Source organism: Aplysia californica, unplaced genomic scaffold (genome assembly GCF_000002075.1).
Source record: "Aplysia californica isolate F4 #8 unplaced genomic scaffold, AplCal3.0 scaffold00004, whole genome shotgun sequence".
In the NCBI taxonomy this organism is placed as follows: Eukaryota; Metazoa; Mollusca; class Gastropoda; order Aplysiida; family Aplysiidae; genus Aplysia; species Aplysia californica.
The window spans coordinates 3,284,057-3,299,533 of record NW_004797274.1 but is presented as its reverse complement, the minus strand read 5'-3'; the positions used below and the strand labels follow the sequence as shown (position 1 = coordinate 3,299,533).

The 15,477-nt window shown below is 40.0% G+C and overlaps 1 protein-coding gene across 1 annotated transcript in view; it reads left to right on the top strand.

Annotated features, from left to right (window-relative positions):
• LOC101857074 (USP6 N-terminal-like protein) overlaps positions 1-15,477 on the top strand; it is a gene marked incomplete in the record, with an annotated part of 24,384 nt that overhangs the window by 2,241 nt on the left and 6,666 nt on the right. Inside the window, 9 exon segments of the mRNA XM_005089267.3 lie at positions 4,176-4,247; positions 6,070-6,189; positions 6,987-7,055; positions 9,052-9,137; positions 9,583-9,625; positions 10,409-10,489; positions 14,237-14,344; positions 14,555-14,664; positions 15,018-15,132. Of these exon segments, the coding sequence (XP_005089324.2) occupies positions 6,987-7,055; positions 9,052-9,137; positions 9,583-9,625; positions 10,409-10,489; positions 14,237-14,344; positions 14,555-14,664; positions 15,018-15,132 (612 nt within the window).

Here is a 15,477-nt window from a genome sequence, read left to right as displayed (position 1 = left end):
GGGAGGCGTCGACCCTGGGCGGACTCGAAGCTTAGAGTCTGGGAACAAGATCGATTCTTTGAGTCCTCATTTGGACTCGAAAGAATCGATCCCAGAGTCGATCTTGCCCTGGCCTAATCTTTACTGACTGCTGACATTCATCATTCAACACCTGGACCGCTCGAGTGTTCCCTCCCCCCAGATACGCACACTGCACACACAGTCACCCATGTGCTGGCCGCCCATCCTATCCCGACTCATGCGTGTGTCAACCAATGGGTGTGTTGCTATGAATGAAGGCCGCTGATTGGTGGCATAATAAAGGCTACAATAATGTTTCATGATGCAGATGCCATGGATGGTATCCAGGAATAGATAAAGTTTGTTGCGAGAGAAAAATGAGGGAAGCCACGTCAGCAAGGACTGTTCACCCTACAAGCGACTTCGTTGAATCTGAGCTTGTTCATTTATATGTATAATTTGTTGAAACCGAGTTATTTTTATTGATTTTAATGAATAAAAACAAAGAAATTGGGAACCCATGTCCTTTGATTAAATCTGAGTTGTGCTGTTGAGGCTAAAGAGGTGAGCAGAGTAAGCCTGAATCTCCGTTAAGACTTCTCTGTTTACTAGCAATGCCCACCAAGCGCATTTTGTTCTGCCGATTTTTGGCCCCCGCCGCGGGTGTTTCGTGGGACGAACTAAAGCAAAGGTTGTTGTCTTCAACTCGCTCTCACGCCGCTTCTCGTGAATGGATATGAATGAAACTTGGCAGCCAATCAGAAAAGAGGTCAATCTCATAGTATGCAGTTTGACAACATTGTACCCATCCTAGAAGTAGTCGAAAACGTTTGCGAAAGTGGTTGATATGGTGCGCTTTGAAGATTTTTCGGAGCTGTGAGTTGTCACACTGACAGATACGTTGTACACCATTTTTCTTTATTCCCTTAAAATTTCATGCTTCTGTGTTTAGCGGTTTTGGCGTAATCTTTAAAAATGTGGGAGTAACTAAAGGAAAAAGCGGCATTGCCATTTGCGCGTGCTGGGTGAACGGCGGGCGGCTGGGAATTTTCCACTGAGTGACGTCATCAGCCATCGGTCGCCTCGGGCGCTACGAACGAGGCACCGCTTGTGAATCGGAAAGGGGGGGAAGGATACTTAAAAACTAAACGAGGGCCTTGATAACTTGCATTCTTGTTGCATTTTAGTCACAATACAATAGATGTAGTCACTTTTATTTGCTTGATTGCATGACAGAAGAATAGAAACAGAAAAGCAAACATCTTGAGAAGTGGTGTGGCATTGTGTTTGCGTTATGAAAGCCTATTCCCCCCTCTGGGGAAAGCACACACTTGGACTGGTCCTGTGTGCTCTGTTTGGAAAAGTGAGGCATTAAGATTGTTATTAAAGAGTACGGTACTTATTTAGTCCAGTCTGGGAAGATAGTCCCGTTTATACATTGTAACATCGTTCACGCGTGCGTGCGTGAGTGCGCGCGCGTGCATGTGTGTGTGCGTGAGAGAGAGAGAGAGAGAAGGGGGGGGGGGGGGTGTAAATATGTTACATTTAGTATGAATTGTAGCCTACACATGCGAAATATTCCCATGACTTGTAAACTATATTGTCTAAATGCATCTTAATCTACCACACCTTAGGACACTGTCCAACAATGGATATACACAGAGACGATCTTATTTTCTATAACAAAGTATGCATGCTTTTACTTTTACTAGTACAGAACTGGATTTATTAGACTAATAAATCCAGCTCTCTACTTACATTTTTGTGCCAAATTGATCCAAAGTATTGCTTGGCAAGGAGGAACCTTTTATGTTGCCAAGTTTCATTCAAATATCATGACTTTGGGAGAAGACATGACTGATAATCTTTGTAAATCTGTAAAGAACGCCTCTTTTTTACCTGTTAATGTCTTTACAACTCAAAAAGTATGATAGATATTAAAAATCTGACAGCATGACTTGATTCTGCATCAAAAACTGTACTAGACTGCCAAGTTTCATTTACATACTCTAAGAAATAGGCGGGCTATGACAAATATTGTCTCAAAACGCACCGAAAACCGCCACATTTTTACCTATGAACGTCTTCATAACTCAAAAAGTAGGATAGCTATGAAAAATCTGAAAGCAGGACTAGATTCTGCGCAAGAAAATGTACTGGGTTGCCAAGTTTCATTTAAATACTCAGAGAAATGAGCGAGTTATGACGAATATTGTCTCAAAACTCACCAAAGAACGTCCCATGTTTTGGGTTTTTTTCATTATATAAAAGTGTACCAAAAATTAATTGATTAAAAAATCCGTAACTTTTTTGTTTATTGGTGGATTTCAAAAATTCAAAAAGTTCCATGCTCTGTGGAGATAGAGCTACAAAATGCACCTATTTGCAAACACTTTCTGGCAAAAAAAGGTTTTTCGTGGTCATTGCTATGTTGACATCCACCCCTTGGCGCTCATATGACCTCATTACGCAGTAAAACCTTATTAAAACAAACAAAACAAAAATGAATCTGAGTTAGTTGAGTTCGAGTTCCACTGTATCATTGTCTTTGTTTTGGCACTGTAAGTGTTACTGTGTGTGCCCTACTACTACTTCTAAATTACTACTTGCATAGTTTCTGACCCTAATCATTACATGAGGATCTAAATTATTTTTTTAACCAAGTGTAATGTGACCTGATTTGACAGACACTCCTACAGAATGAAGAAAATTTTTGGGTTGGAGATTTAAAGGAGGGTATTTTTATCCACGATCACACTATTTACAGCTCTGAAGAACGTGTGTAAATTTCCAAAGTTTTTGTTTGTTGTTGTTGCCATTGTGTTTTACACCTTTATCGACAGAATATTAAGATTATGTAGGAGGCGAGGTGCTTCGACTCTGCCTGAGAGGGGTACAACATCCCTGTTGACAAACGACAAACAATTTTACAAAGATAGCTTACTTGGCGAAGATTCTCCCCATTCAGGAATCAAGTTCACATTTTCTACCTATGTGACGGTGAAATACCTAACCACTACACCGCATACACCGGTCCAAGTGGTTTGAATAGTACAGTAACATCCTACTGTTTGTAAAGTATGAAAAATTACCTGTGATAACAGGTGAATTGTTTGAAATATTTCCGTAACTTGGATGATGAACTGATTCAGTGATCAGAGTGGTGACTTTTAATGTGCTGCTTTAGAAAATGTGGTTTACTTTTTAACTTTCGGATATTGTAGAGAACTTAAAGTTTGCTCTGCCTCTACCCTGAATTTATTGGCAGAAGTCTACCTGAAACTGTAATTAAAAACTTTTGGTTGGAAAGGATGATGTACAGTCTTTTCGAACCCTTTTGTCATGGAACATCATTACAAAACAACAGATCCACCCTTCAGCTCAATGGACCCCATACAGTGCAACGTGGTTTAAATATTACGAGGCCATGCAGTACTTCTCACTGGAGTGTGAAGGATAAAGGGTAGTAAAAAAAATAGACAGGTGCGAAAGTGAGATACCTGACTGAAACTTAATTTAATAACTTAACAACTTAATAACAGTCAGACATTTTGGGTTTATACTATACACTTTCAATAAGGAAGGAACACTATCATGCCTTTACAAAATATACAAGCAGAAAATTGCTTGAAAGAAACATGTACTGAAATTGGTTGTAATGGTTTTTCGCAGGCATGAACAAACTGACTGTGTCTTGCCTTTTGCAATATTGATTCTACCTGCCTGTATAATTTCTTACACACTTAACTCTGTATCAGTGTGACAAACTTAACTCTGTATCAGTGTGACAAACTTAACTCTGTATCAGTGTGACAAACTTAACTCTGTATCAGTGTGACAAACTTAGCTCTGTATCAGTGTGACAAACTTAACTCTGTATCAGTGTGACAAACTTAACTCTGTATCAGTGTGACAAACTTAGCTCTGTATCAGTGTGACAAACTTAACTCTGTATCAGTGTGACAAACTTAGCTCTGTATCAGTGTGACAAACTTAGCTCTGTATCAGTGTGACAAACTTAACTCTGTATCAGTGTGACTAACTTAACTCTGTATCAGTGTGACAAACTTAACTCTGTATCAGCGTGACAAACTTAACTCTGTATCAGTGTGACAAACTTAACTCTATCAGTGTGATTACAATGCATTTTTTATGTGTTGGTTGTCTCTTTTTAGGTGGCTGTTCTTCTATGGACTGGATTCTTATGGAGAAGTTGAGGTGCTGACTATAAGAGCTCATCAATATGAGTAAGTACTGTACTTTTGATGGTCAGCGTATGATTTTGACAATTTTATATTGTGGGAAATTGAACTACCCTCCTCTTCCTTGCTTTTTATCCAATGGAAGTGCACCCTCCTCTTTCCCCCTCGCCACTCCCCTTCCCCCCCCCCCTCTAGTAAATTATGGCAACTCTTTTTTTTTTCTGGTAGGTACTCACAGAGTGCATAATGCCTGTTTTGTATTTTCAATCTTTTCACACCTATACGGACGTGTGTACCAAGGGCACCACTGGTTGGTCCTCCTTCTTTCCTGATAGTTTTTCTGGTTGTCTTTCTTTTTGTGCACCAAACTAAATGACTGTTATTGTATCAATTTGGTTTTCTTCTCTACACACCCCAAACAAACAGGGAGGCTCTTGTGGCCTAGAGGTTAAGGTGCTCGCCTCTCACTCAAGAGTCCCGGGAAAAATTTTCTTCTCTAAAATTGCTTCATTTCACCTCCTGTCCTGCTATCTAGCAATGGTCTGTCATCTGCTTTCGTCTTATTTCTCTGCCCCCACCCCCTCTCCTCCTTTGCCCCCTCCTCTGGGCCCGTGACTCTTTCTGCCAGCTTTCTTCTGCTACTTTATGGCTCCTCCTTACTGCTGTCTTTCAGCCACACCCCTCATCTTCTTGTAGGAAAGATCTACATCTAGCCTTCTCAGAGAAAGGCGAAAAGTCTCGGAGGTCTCATGTGCAAGTTGCGCACGTTGAAGATTCCTTGGTGGTCTAAAATCGATAAGAGTAGGCATCGGCCGCCTCCCAGGCGAAATTCAAAATTTCCTACCAACTGAAAATGTTAAATGTGTCTTGTGACCTTATGCAGTTGCGAGCGCCATAAAACTTACGAAAAAACAAAACAAAACCCCAAACATCTGTTCAATCTCATTTTTTTCACCTCATCAGTTTAATCCTGTTCCCACTGAAACCCAATTTAAAAAATCATGGTTTTTATCCTCGTGTTACTATGTTACCCCTCTTATCTTGCGCAGGTGGTTGGAGGGTGCCTCTGGAAGGTCTTACTTTTCCTTCTTTCTGTTGTTTCTGTTTGCAGGGATGTAAATCTTCCGGCTATATATATATATACTAGAGATTATTTGTTGTAATATAGAGAGAAAGAAACAATTAAGTCTTAGTCTCACTGTACATGTATTTTTTTTTTCAGTCAGTGCGCGTGTGCCATATATTTTCCGGCTTTTTTTTTTCGAAACCTGTTTACATCCCTGTTTGTCCTGCTTTTCCTCCGCTCTAAATGACCATTATTGCGTTGATTGAAATACCTCTTTTCACTGGAACTGGTAGTTTAGCCTGTGACATTTAGTGCTGTGCCTCACAGGAATATGAGGATAGTTGGAGGATGCCACTGGCAGTTCTACTTATTTTTTTCTACCTGGTGTTGGTTCTGTGTTGCTTTTTGAATTAAGGTGGTGGGGGTCGCCTGGTGTCAGAGGCAGAATTAGCGAGAAAATGGCCGCCAAAGTTTGGTGATTTGATTTCCCAAGCTTGAATGTCCTTGAAAACTAACTTAACCTTTTTTTTTTTGCATTTGGTCAACGTTTTTCAGTAAAATCCACATAAATAAATGGACATCAAAGATGCTGAGCCAAAAAAAGAACTTTTGAAGAAAAAAATGGCTGGTTCTTTGATTTAATTATTTTGACAAGTGCTTGATTCCACCACGATGTCTCACACATGTCTCACTCATAACGTGTGTGAGTTTGTGTGACTGAATAGCGATGAACATGTCTGGCTTGGTGGGGGGCTTTTTGTAATGTAGGCCTCTCATGTTATTTCATTTTCTTCTTTCCAGGTTTCATACACCCACGATCTGATAAATAAGATCTCAGAGCTCTCGTGTACTTTGCAGACATCTTGTCTGTTGAAAGTCAAAGAAGAACAGGCTGCGCTATTTAAAGCAGAAGGAGCTTTGGTAAGTTTTGTCATAAATATTAGATTTATTATTATTTTATTGAGGTACATATTATATATGAAATACAGTAACAAATATCAACTGTTGCTCATATTCATATGTCATATGGCTACTCTAAAGAATCCTGTTAGTGAGGGGTCACTTGTCATTTCCGAGGCCTTCAGAAAGTCTTGTCATCTATAAAAGAGATACTTTGTTTCAAAATCTGGGAACTGGATACAATAAGGCAATGCACACTACTCGCTGTTGTCAAAATGCAAGTTGCACCACTGAATGGTATCTGTGATGCCATATCAAACTTGAATGAACGTTTCCGAGGAATGCTTAAAGGAAGAAATGCATGGTGTCTTAGAATTTTTTTATATAGGAGAAAAGAATCCCACAAATTTTAAATGAACTTCTTTCTGTGTCTATGGCAGAAATGTTACGAGTGAAATGTTGGTATACCTTTACTGCAGTTTTTTTAATGTGGGATGGATGAATCTAGAAAGTGAGCCACCTGCAGGAAGCCTGGAAATTTCAGTCAGTTGCCTCATTTGTGAAGGAGTTGAAGTGTTAGGCAAAATAAAAAAATGAGAAGAACGAGCTGAAATAGCAACGCAAATAGTGTCCGATTAAATAGGTTGCAGCACCACAAAACGTCACTTACTGCTGATTCAATCAGCCATTGACTTTGACACCAGAAGGGCTAGGCACTTACTTTCATCTAGAGGTATGATTGCTTTGATGTAGAATGAGTTGATTACATCTATGTTATATGCTTTCACATGTGATCCCCATGTACTTTATGTCCATAGATGTCGGACTACGAGGAGATTAAGAGAGCGTCCAAAGAGAGGGCGGATATTGTGGCCAAATATGATCTGGTGAGTTGCTCTCTACTGCTCTGGTCTTGCCTAGTATTCGAACCTGCCTATAGTGGTCACCCAATATCACAGAAAAATGACCGTTATAGACATATGACTGTTATGGGCAGAGTGTTAACTATGGTCACTTACTAGACTTGGTTTAAAATTTGAAATCTTAATTTCATCTTCGAATTAATGTGAAAATGATGGGCTGTGGTGACGTTGGTTGGACAGGGGCCGTTATGAAGTTGAAAATTTAGGAAAAACACAAGGGTTTCAAGGAATAGTGGCTGTGTTAGTACAGGTGACCGCTATGGAGAGGTGATCGTGAGACGAGTGTGACTGTACATTATTTATGATAGGATAGCAGATGCCTTTTGTCATTTCGAGCTGTTGTTGTTTCTATTTTGTTTTAAAGATTGTCCGTTTATTGGCTTATTTCTTGTTTCCAAGTTCTGAACTTGTTTATTGCCTGTTGGTAATCAATATTCGTTGTACTGCAAGGTGAAATTTTATTGATCCATATCTTTGAAACACTTGTTAAATAAATGCTTAGTCTCGCTGGTTGGCCTTTCACACAGTTTTCTTCTACTTCTCTCACTATTACTCTTCCCTTGCTCGCTTGTTTTAATCCCATTTTATACCGTCGAACCTGGTGTAATGGTCACCTGTATAAGACAATCATCTGTACAAACGGTCAACACCCCTTTCCTCCCTGGCGTATGTTTTACTCTATATTACAAAAGAGTAAAATGGCCACGTTTGTCCTCGATAATAGGTGGCTGTCCCAGACAGTTTCGGCTGTATATATTTCACATAAATTATTACCTTGTATTTTTACGACATTTTTGTTATTGGACAATATTGCATTTTCTCTTGTTCTGACTGACTTCCATCTGTCTGTCTCTTTGTCTGCCTACCTGTCCATCCATCTGTCTGAATGTCCGTTCATCTGTCTGTCTCCATATAATCAAATAATGTGGGTCAGGTGTATGGTTTGCGAATAGGCAGGAAGGCCTACCTTTTTTTCTGTCTATCAGCTCACTTTTTGATGGCTAAGCCTTATTGGAAATAGTCTCAATTTTCCTTTTCTTCCTTTTAAAAAAATCTTAGCACCCTTGCATTCAGGTTTGCTTTTTATATAACCGTAACAATATAAGAACTAAAAAAAAAAGTGACCAAAAAAAAAAAGAGGGGGAGTGTAGCATTATTACTGAAATAGTTTCGTGGTTTCAGCAAATGCTTTTTGCCAGTGGTTGGAGTGGGCCACTTCTTGGTCCTTCATCTTTTTTTTTACTTTTATAATCATTTCTGTCTTTCCTGTTTTTTCCCTACACTTAATACCCTTATTGTGTTGATGAGCTTCTCTTTGCTCTAACAAATAGACACCCCCCTGGGGCAGTGCCACTGACTGAAAGTGTCTTAAGGCCTTTCCCAAAGGGGGGACATTTCTCATTTTAGTGCACAATAGAATTGTAAATGGGCTGATCTAACAATGACATGCTCATAACTGTGCCTGAATTACAACAGGGAACTGTTGCTTTTTCTTTCCCAATTCTTACTATCGTCATTTTCCTCTACTTCTTTTGTATGTTTGTCACACTCTTGTGACCGGAAGCAGACTTTGTGCTGTTGAAGCTAGAGAGGTGAGCAGAGTAAGTCTGATTCCCTGTAAGGACTTCTCTGTTGACATCCGCCCCTTGGCGCTCATATGACCTTATGCAGTTACGAGCGCCGTAAAACCTCTACTAAAACGCGAACAAATAGACAAAGAGTGTAATGACCAGCATCTGTGGTGTAGCGGTTCATTTCACAAGTGAAGTGAATTTTTATTGATTATCTCAGTCTTTCTCATGGGTTGTTGTATTCCTCTTTGCCTGGGTTGATCCTGACACAGGCAGGGTAAAAGCCCGCCTCCTCTATGAACCAAATTGTGTCGATGGGAGCCAAAAATACTCACATGAAAAAAAAAGAAAAGAAAAGGAGTCTAATGGGGGTACACTTCCTTTCACAGGGCCGTGAGGAAGGAGCTCAGATTGACCCCTGGGAGGACCCAGCCTTTGAAGTGTATCATGTCACGGACAGATATGGATTCATCCAGTAAGTGGCACCAGTACAGGTGGTTGATTGGTGGTTGATCTGTTGTGATTCGCTCTGTGGAAAAATGATGTACTTTCAAAACAGAATTTGCGAATAATAATGAGAACAAAGCTGATGTGTCAATTGTAGTTGTGTCCGTAATCGTAGTTAGCTATTGAGCTTGAATTTATTGAATGTAGAAAAATGTGTGTGAAGGGTGTGGATGGAGGTGAGGGGTGGGGTTACTAACTTGGCAGTGCCCAACATCTTGACCCACCACGTGGATAGAGTGTTTTTTTGGATTTGAAAAGTTGGCAGCCATGTACCCGCTGTTTTTTACTCCTGTGGGTTAATTGTGGTGTGGGGTTGTTCAGCAGGCACTAAGGGCAGAGGCAGTTATTGTTGAGCTGACTGTTATAGGGACTGAAATGCTAAATTCTAATTTGAAACCTTTTGTTTTATATAGTGACTCTGCTCTGCCAAAGAACGTGGATGCTGCTGAGGAGAAGGTGAGACAAAGTATTCTTTTCATGTTATTTTTGCATCCCTGTAATCGTTTCATTTTCCAGAGTAGGGTTCATACATATATAATGCAAAACCCGCTAAGCGACATTTGGGGGGGAAAAAAAGATTTTTTGCTAGTAAATGCACATTGTTACAAACTATGAGATGCACAAAGTGTTTTTGGCCAAAACCCAACACATACTTCAGAGAAATCACCAAAAAATCTTTTTATGCATATTCGTGCATTTAGCAGCATTTAAAAAAGCTGATTTTCTCAAAAGTTCTAAAATGGAAATGGATGTTGCAGGTTTTGCATCTCAGCCTCTCATATATTATCCATCAACCCTAAATTGGTGCACATTGAGGCCTTTGATTTGCATTTTAATTTTCCAGTTCAAAGATTTTGAGACACTATTTAATTTGTTTTGTATTTGTTTATGTTTGGTGAATGTGTCAAGTTTTTTAAATATGGAATTTGTGATTTGGGTACAGAAATTTTATTCCGTGATTGAATGTGGTCCTTATTGTTTCAAATACAGTATGTCAGTGTTTCTTCAAGTTGATAGATCTATTCTCACCTTGAGGGATTTTGTAGAACTACATTTGTGCAGCATCAGCTTTCTTGTGTGCTCTGCTGTCCATGTCAGTAAACCAGGTAATGCTTTTTTGCTGCTGTGGGTGCTGTAAGCCATTATGATTATGTGTTAGTATTGCAATTTAGTTACCACTCCTGTGTGTTATTTTGTTCAGTTCTGTTCTTAATATGTCACATTCTTCTCTCTCCTTAGGCGAAGCAAGTGGAAAATGAGAGGACAACAAAATGGCTGAAAATGGTGAAATCTTGGGATAAATATTATCCTGGAGAAAAGGTGAAAAAAATTGAGCTTTATTATGTATTGTATTGAAAGAGGAGTAAATGTATATGTTTTTGTATGATAAAGCTTTTGCTGAAAGGGCTTTTTCAGCACATTGGTCTTCTCTTCTATTATCTATTTGTGGTGGCCGAATTTTGCTATTCAAAAGGCTTTTTAATGGCTGCATCGATCGACATGCGGTTTTCGCCAAAAAATTCTTTAAAATATTCTCCAGATCATGACGCCCTTGGTTTTTTTCAGTTTTGAGACAGTTTTGCTGCAAAAAGCTAAATTTCTTTATTTCGCAGATCGCTTTTGTAGGCCGACACTTCTGTCTCTGTAATTTTAGAAAATCCGGAAGTGATATTACGCGAAGCGCATTTTGTTTTGAGAGTATAGATTTAGACCTTCTAATTTTTTGCATCTCTCAAGATTTATTTCCCCATTCCAGTAGAGTAAATATAGTAGGCCAATGACTTTCAGTTGACATTAAAGCACCGATCATTCCTTTCATCGAAAGGGGGCCCAGCTAGTATTTTCATATTTTCAAATGGTACAGTATGCAATCAAACAGCGGTATCTGTGGTACAGTGGTCAGTCGCTTTGCTGCTTCATGCAGGAGACCCAAGTTCAATTCCTGAGTGGGGAGTACATTTTAATTAAGTATTTTGGTTGTTTTGCTTGGATATTGTATCCCTCTGAGCCTGGATTGGCCCTGGTAGGCAGGGTCGGAAGCCCACTCCTAAATTCTCTAAATAGTGATGATGGGGATAAAACCTGCTTTTTAAAAAAAACATTTTAAAAAGCAATTAAACATCTTCCCAGCTAGAGCTCATTCGTTAACCAATAAGAGAAGTAAGAAAGGTCATGGTTCAGCCCCACAGTATTGAGTTTGATTTGGACTAGTAATGGAATTTTTGCATCATTATTTCATCCTGTATTCAGCTTAACCTAAAGTTGAATGAAGAATGTATCTTCCTATCAATTGTACATTTAAAATTGAGGCCTTGCTGCTTGGTAGTTTTATTTTTATGCCCGTATGGTTGCCATGGCTTGTAAGATGCTTAATGTTTATATATGTTAAGCGCATTGATGTGGAAAGAAACTGAACACAGTAGTCTCCGCCTAAGATCCCACCGCTTATGATCCCGGTTCGCTTAAGATCCCGCTGTTTTAAGAAAACAGAATTTTTACTTTACAAAGGTCACCCCTAAGATCCCGTTCTGATTCACTCTGAAGGTCTACATTCGGCTAAGATCCTGCATTTCAGATCATAAATTGCGGAACAAAAGCCCAGGTGGGACAGCCGATCAACCAAGAGTGAAAAGTTGAGATCAATAAACTGTCCGTCGCGTTGATGTTCTGCCACTATCGTGAATGTGGTCACATACACGTTGTAAAACTCGATGTAGTGATACAATGTTTGCCCCAGATGGGATCTCACCGGGGTGTGAACTGACCGACACGTTTGTTTTCCCCGAACATCGCCCTCACTCCTGAGCTCTCCCCCTAAACTTACATCACTCGCTGGGTGGGTAGGACCTACACATTCGCTCCAGGCAGGATCACATTGAACTGTGAACTCTTCCCATACCATTTTAGAAGTTGTCTCTACTCCCAAATTTGCGAGACAGACTGAATTTTAATTGGTGTGTTCACAGCGTAATGGTGTGTAACGACAAAGGCGGGTGGGGAGGGGGGGGGAACTTGGTCAGAGAAGGAAAGCTATACATTTTCAACGGGTAAGGGGGAGGGGCAACTAGATAAGCGTAGATCTTGACTCATGATAGGATAATAAGTGAAAATGGCACGCCTCATCCCACTATGCACTGTGATAGGTCATCAAGATTAACCACTCTTTGCTCGCCATACATCGTAAGCCCACCAAGCGATCACGTCAGTTCATTTTAGAGTGGAGGGAGACCATTTTATTGATTGTGGCCTTACCACGGGTCACCATAGATTCTTCCCTGGGTTCGTCTGTTAAAATCCCGGTTCGCCTAAGATCCCGCATTTCCTTGCTCCCAAGCCTCTTCGGCGGAAACTACTGTAGTTGTTGTGTCTATTTGTTGATACAAATTATGGTTTAATTTAGACAGCTCTCAGAAAATTATATGATTTCTTTATTCTCAGGGTCCCCACCAGGTCGGGAAATCGGGAAAAAGTCGGGAATTTTTAGATGGGTCGGGAGGTCGGGAAAAAGTCGGGAATTTTGTGATGGGTCAGTAAGTCGGGAAAGGATTAGGCCTGTGTAATATAAGTAGTGTAGCTATCCATGGTTGATGAATCATGAAGAGGAAACGTAATTGAATCACTGTGGCGGCAGGCGGAAGTGTATGTGTGACACCGAGGCTCGATCGGGGAAGAATCAAGATCTTCTTTCGCTTTCGTTACCACCCAGAAATTTTCCGGTAATAGTCTGAAAGAGAACGCAACATTTGTAGCATGCAGGTTGTGCATAACGGACGCTGTGTCGCCTTGAAAATAAATCAATACTAAAAATGTGTCCTCTGCTGTCACTTGTGAAAAAAGAAAAGAAAGTTATACAAGCGTCTTATCACGTTCGCCATCGTGGCCGGTCAATGAACCTGTGAGTGTGAGTACCGGCGGTCTGAGCGCTGTGAAGTATACCGTAGGACTCCGAAATGGGGGGTGGGGGGGGTATTGCTTTTTTTTATAAGATACACTCAGGGAAGGGAATGGTGGGGGGGGGGGGGGGGAAGGCAACGCTAGAGGTCAAAAACTTACTTGTAAGCAAATTTTCAGTATTTAGAATTTTGAGAACGGGCTTACAATAAGAGCTCCCTGCAAAGTGCGCGTTGGTGCAGGCCTTGTGTGGAATCGGGACCCGTCATGCCTTGTTATTGAACTAAAGTGTTCGCGTTTCATGGGATGGGTGATTGTAATTTATATATCTATATTTTAACTTTCTTTTCAAGATTGGCAGATTTTCATTGTCACTGCATCTTGCCTTCCCTCAGTTGTTACACCTCTCTCCCTGAATAGGTCTAATTGAGCCATTCAAGTTATTACACTAATATTACTCTACTTTGAGTTTGGGCAATAGTTTTTGTCTTCACGTTTATTATATGAATCACGACACCCAGACTGGTTATTGACAATCGATTATTATCTAGTTCTAGGTCTTTTCTCAGGCTAACAACAGGATTCATTTTTTAATAGGGCCTATAGTTTATGTAGGCTAATATGATGAGGGGAAAGTATAAATAAGTAAGAACAGACTGAAATACCAAAGTCACACAAGATCCCAGTGCCACACTGACATGTTGTTGACTGGATATGGTGTACCTCCATGTGTGTGTGTGTGCGTGTGTGTGTGTATTCACAAACATATACAGATATATTAGATATAAATGGAGCATGTGCTGTCATTGTTATGTAACATGCCCCTGGAAAATGGATGAGGCCCCTCCCTTGGAAAATTGAGAAGCTGGATTGGTAGTCACCCAGCATTATAATCTTCTATTGTTTGAAGACTATACTACAAAATGTACATTTGCATTCATTTAAAGACATTTTGACTTTTTATCATTGATAGATAAGGTTTTTTTGGATCATTCTTGACGCACAGCGGCCTGATTTTTCCCTTGAATTGGAGTCTTGAAAAAAATTTGGGGGTCTTGAAAAAAATTTCCAGGATTTGGTGGGGACCCTGTATTCTGGACTCATAGTTTTGTTTTGAGGCACCCTCACTTTGATTGATTCTTTTATGGCCAAATCATTCTTTCTTCCTTGTTTTAGCTGACAAGACGAGTGTACAAAGGTATTCCTGACTGCTTGAGGGGAGAGGTTTGGTCAAAGCTGCTGAATATTCCCAAAGTGAAAGCGGAGCAGGAGAATATCTATGAGGTATGTACTTAATCCTTTGATTTTGTTTTAGTTGAAGGAATGATGTAAGGAGGGTTTCGAAGATTGTTCCTTTCTTGAGGAATTCCTTATTTGGAAATTGCAGGAAAGTTCCTAACCTCACATTTCTCAAGTGTGGAGATTTATTTTGGGAATGTATGACCTTTGAAAGCATCAATACATATATATCTGATTTGTCTTTTCTCTTTTCAGAAAATGCGTAACCGTGCTCGAACCAAGTCCACATCTATTCGGCAAATTGATTTAGATGTCAACAGAACCTACAGGAACCACATCATGTTCAGAGAAAGATATGGGGTCAAGTATGTGTCTCAGATTGCTTTTGTTTGGGTGGCCACATGCTGTCTTATGTTTTGTGTTGTACATTTATGTAAAAGATAATCTGTTCAGCCTCATTATCTTTGATTTTTTAAAAGTGTTGGCTAAACTGAATATCAGTATTGTATCTTTTTGTGTTTGAGAGGGGGGAGGGAAGGGGAGAGAGAGAGAGAGAGAGAGAGAGTCATTGTGGGGAGACATCAGCATTTCTACTGATAGAGATTCAAAACGCTTTGAAGCATCAGTTTGACCTGGTGGCTCTAACAAATTTATGGTTCTCCTACTCCCAACTCTCCATCAAAATTACAGCTAATGGCTGATGTATTTTCTATCTCAGGCAACAAGCTCTTTTCCATGTTTTGGCTGCATACTCTGTGTACAACACGGAGGTTGGCTACTGTCAAGGCATGAGTGAGATCGCTGCTCTGCTGCTCATGTATCTGAATGAGGAGGTCAGTTTTTTGTCAGCCACCTACATTTGAAAGTATTTTTTACAATTTGAATATGTGCTCCCTTCCCTTCATCTATTGACTGCTTTGCTTCCTCTTGGACAGTAATATAAGAATAGCTCCGTCTTTGCTTTTGCAATATTCGAGTCCATTCTGTTTCCAGCGCCTTTCAACACGAACCAGAAGCTTCATTTTCAGTTCTGTTTAACATCACTTTTTCCTGAGTAAACAGTTTAGTTGATTCTCTTGGTTACGATGTGAGGGTTATAAGTGTTGTTTTTTTCAGGGTTTTCTTTCGTATCGATTCTTTTTTTTTTCTGTAAAAGAAGGGAAAAGTTTGGGGATGGG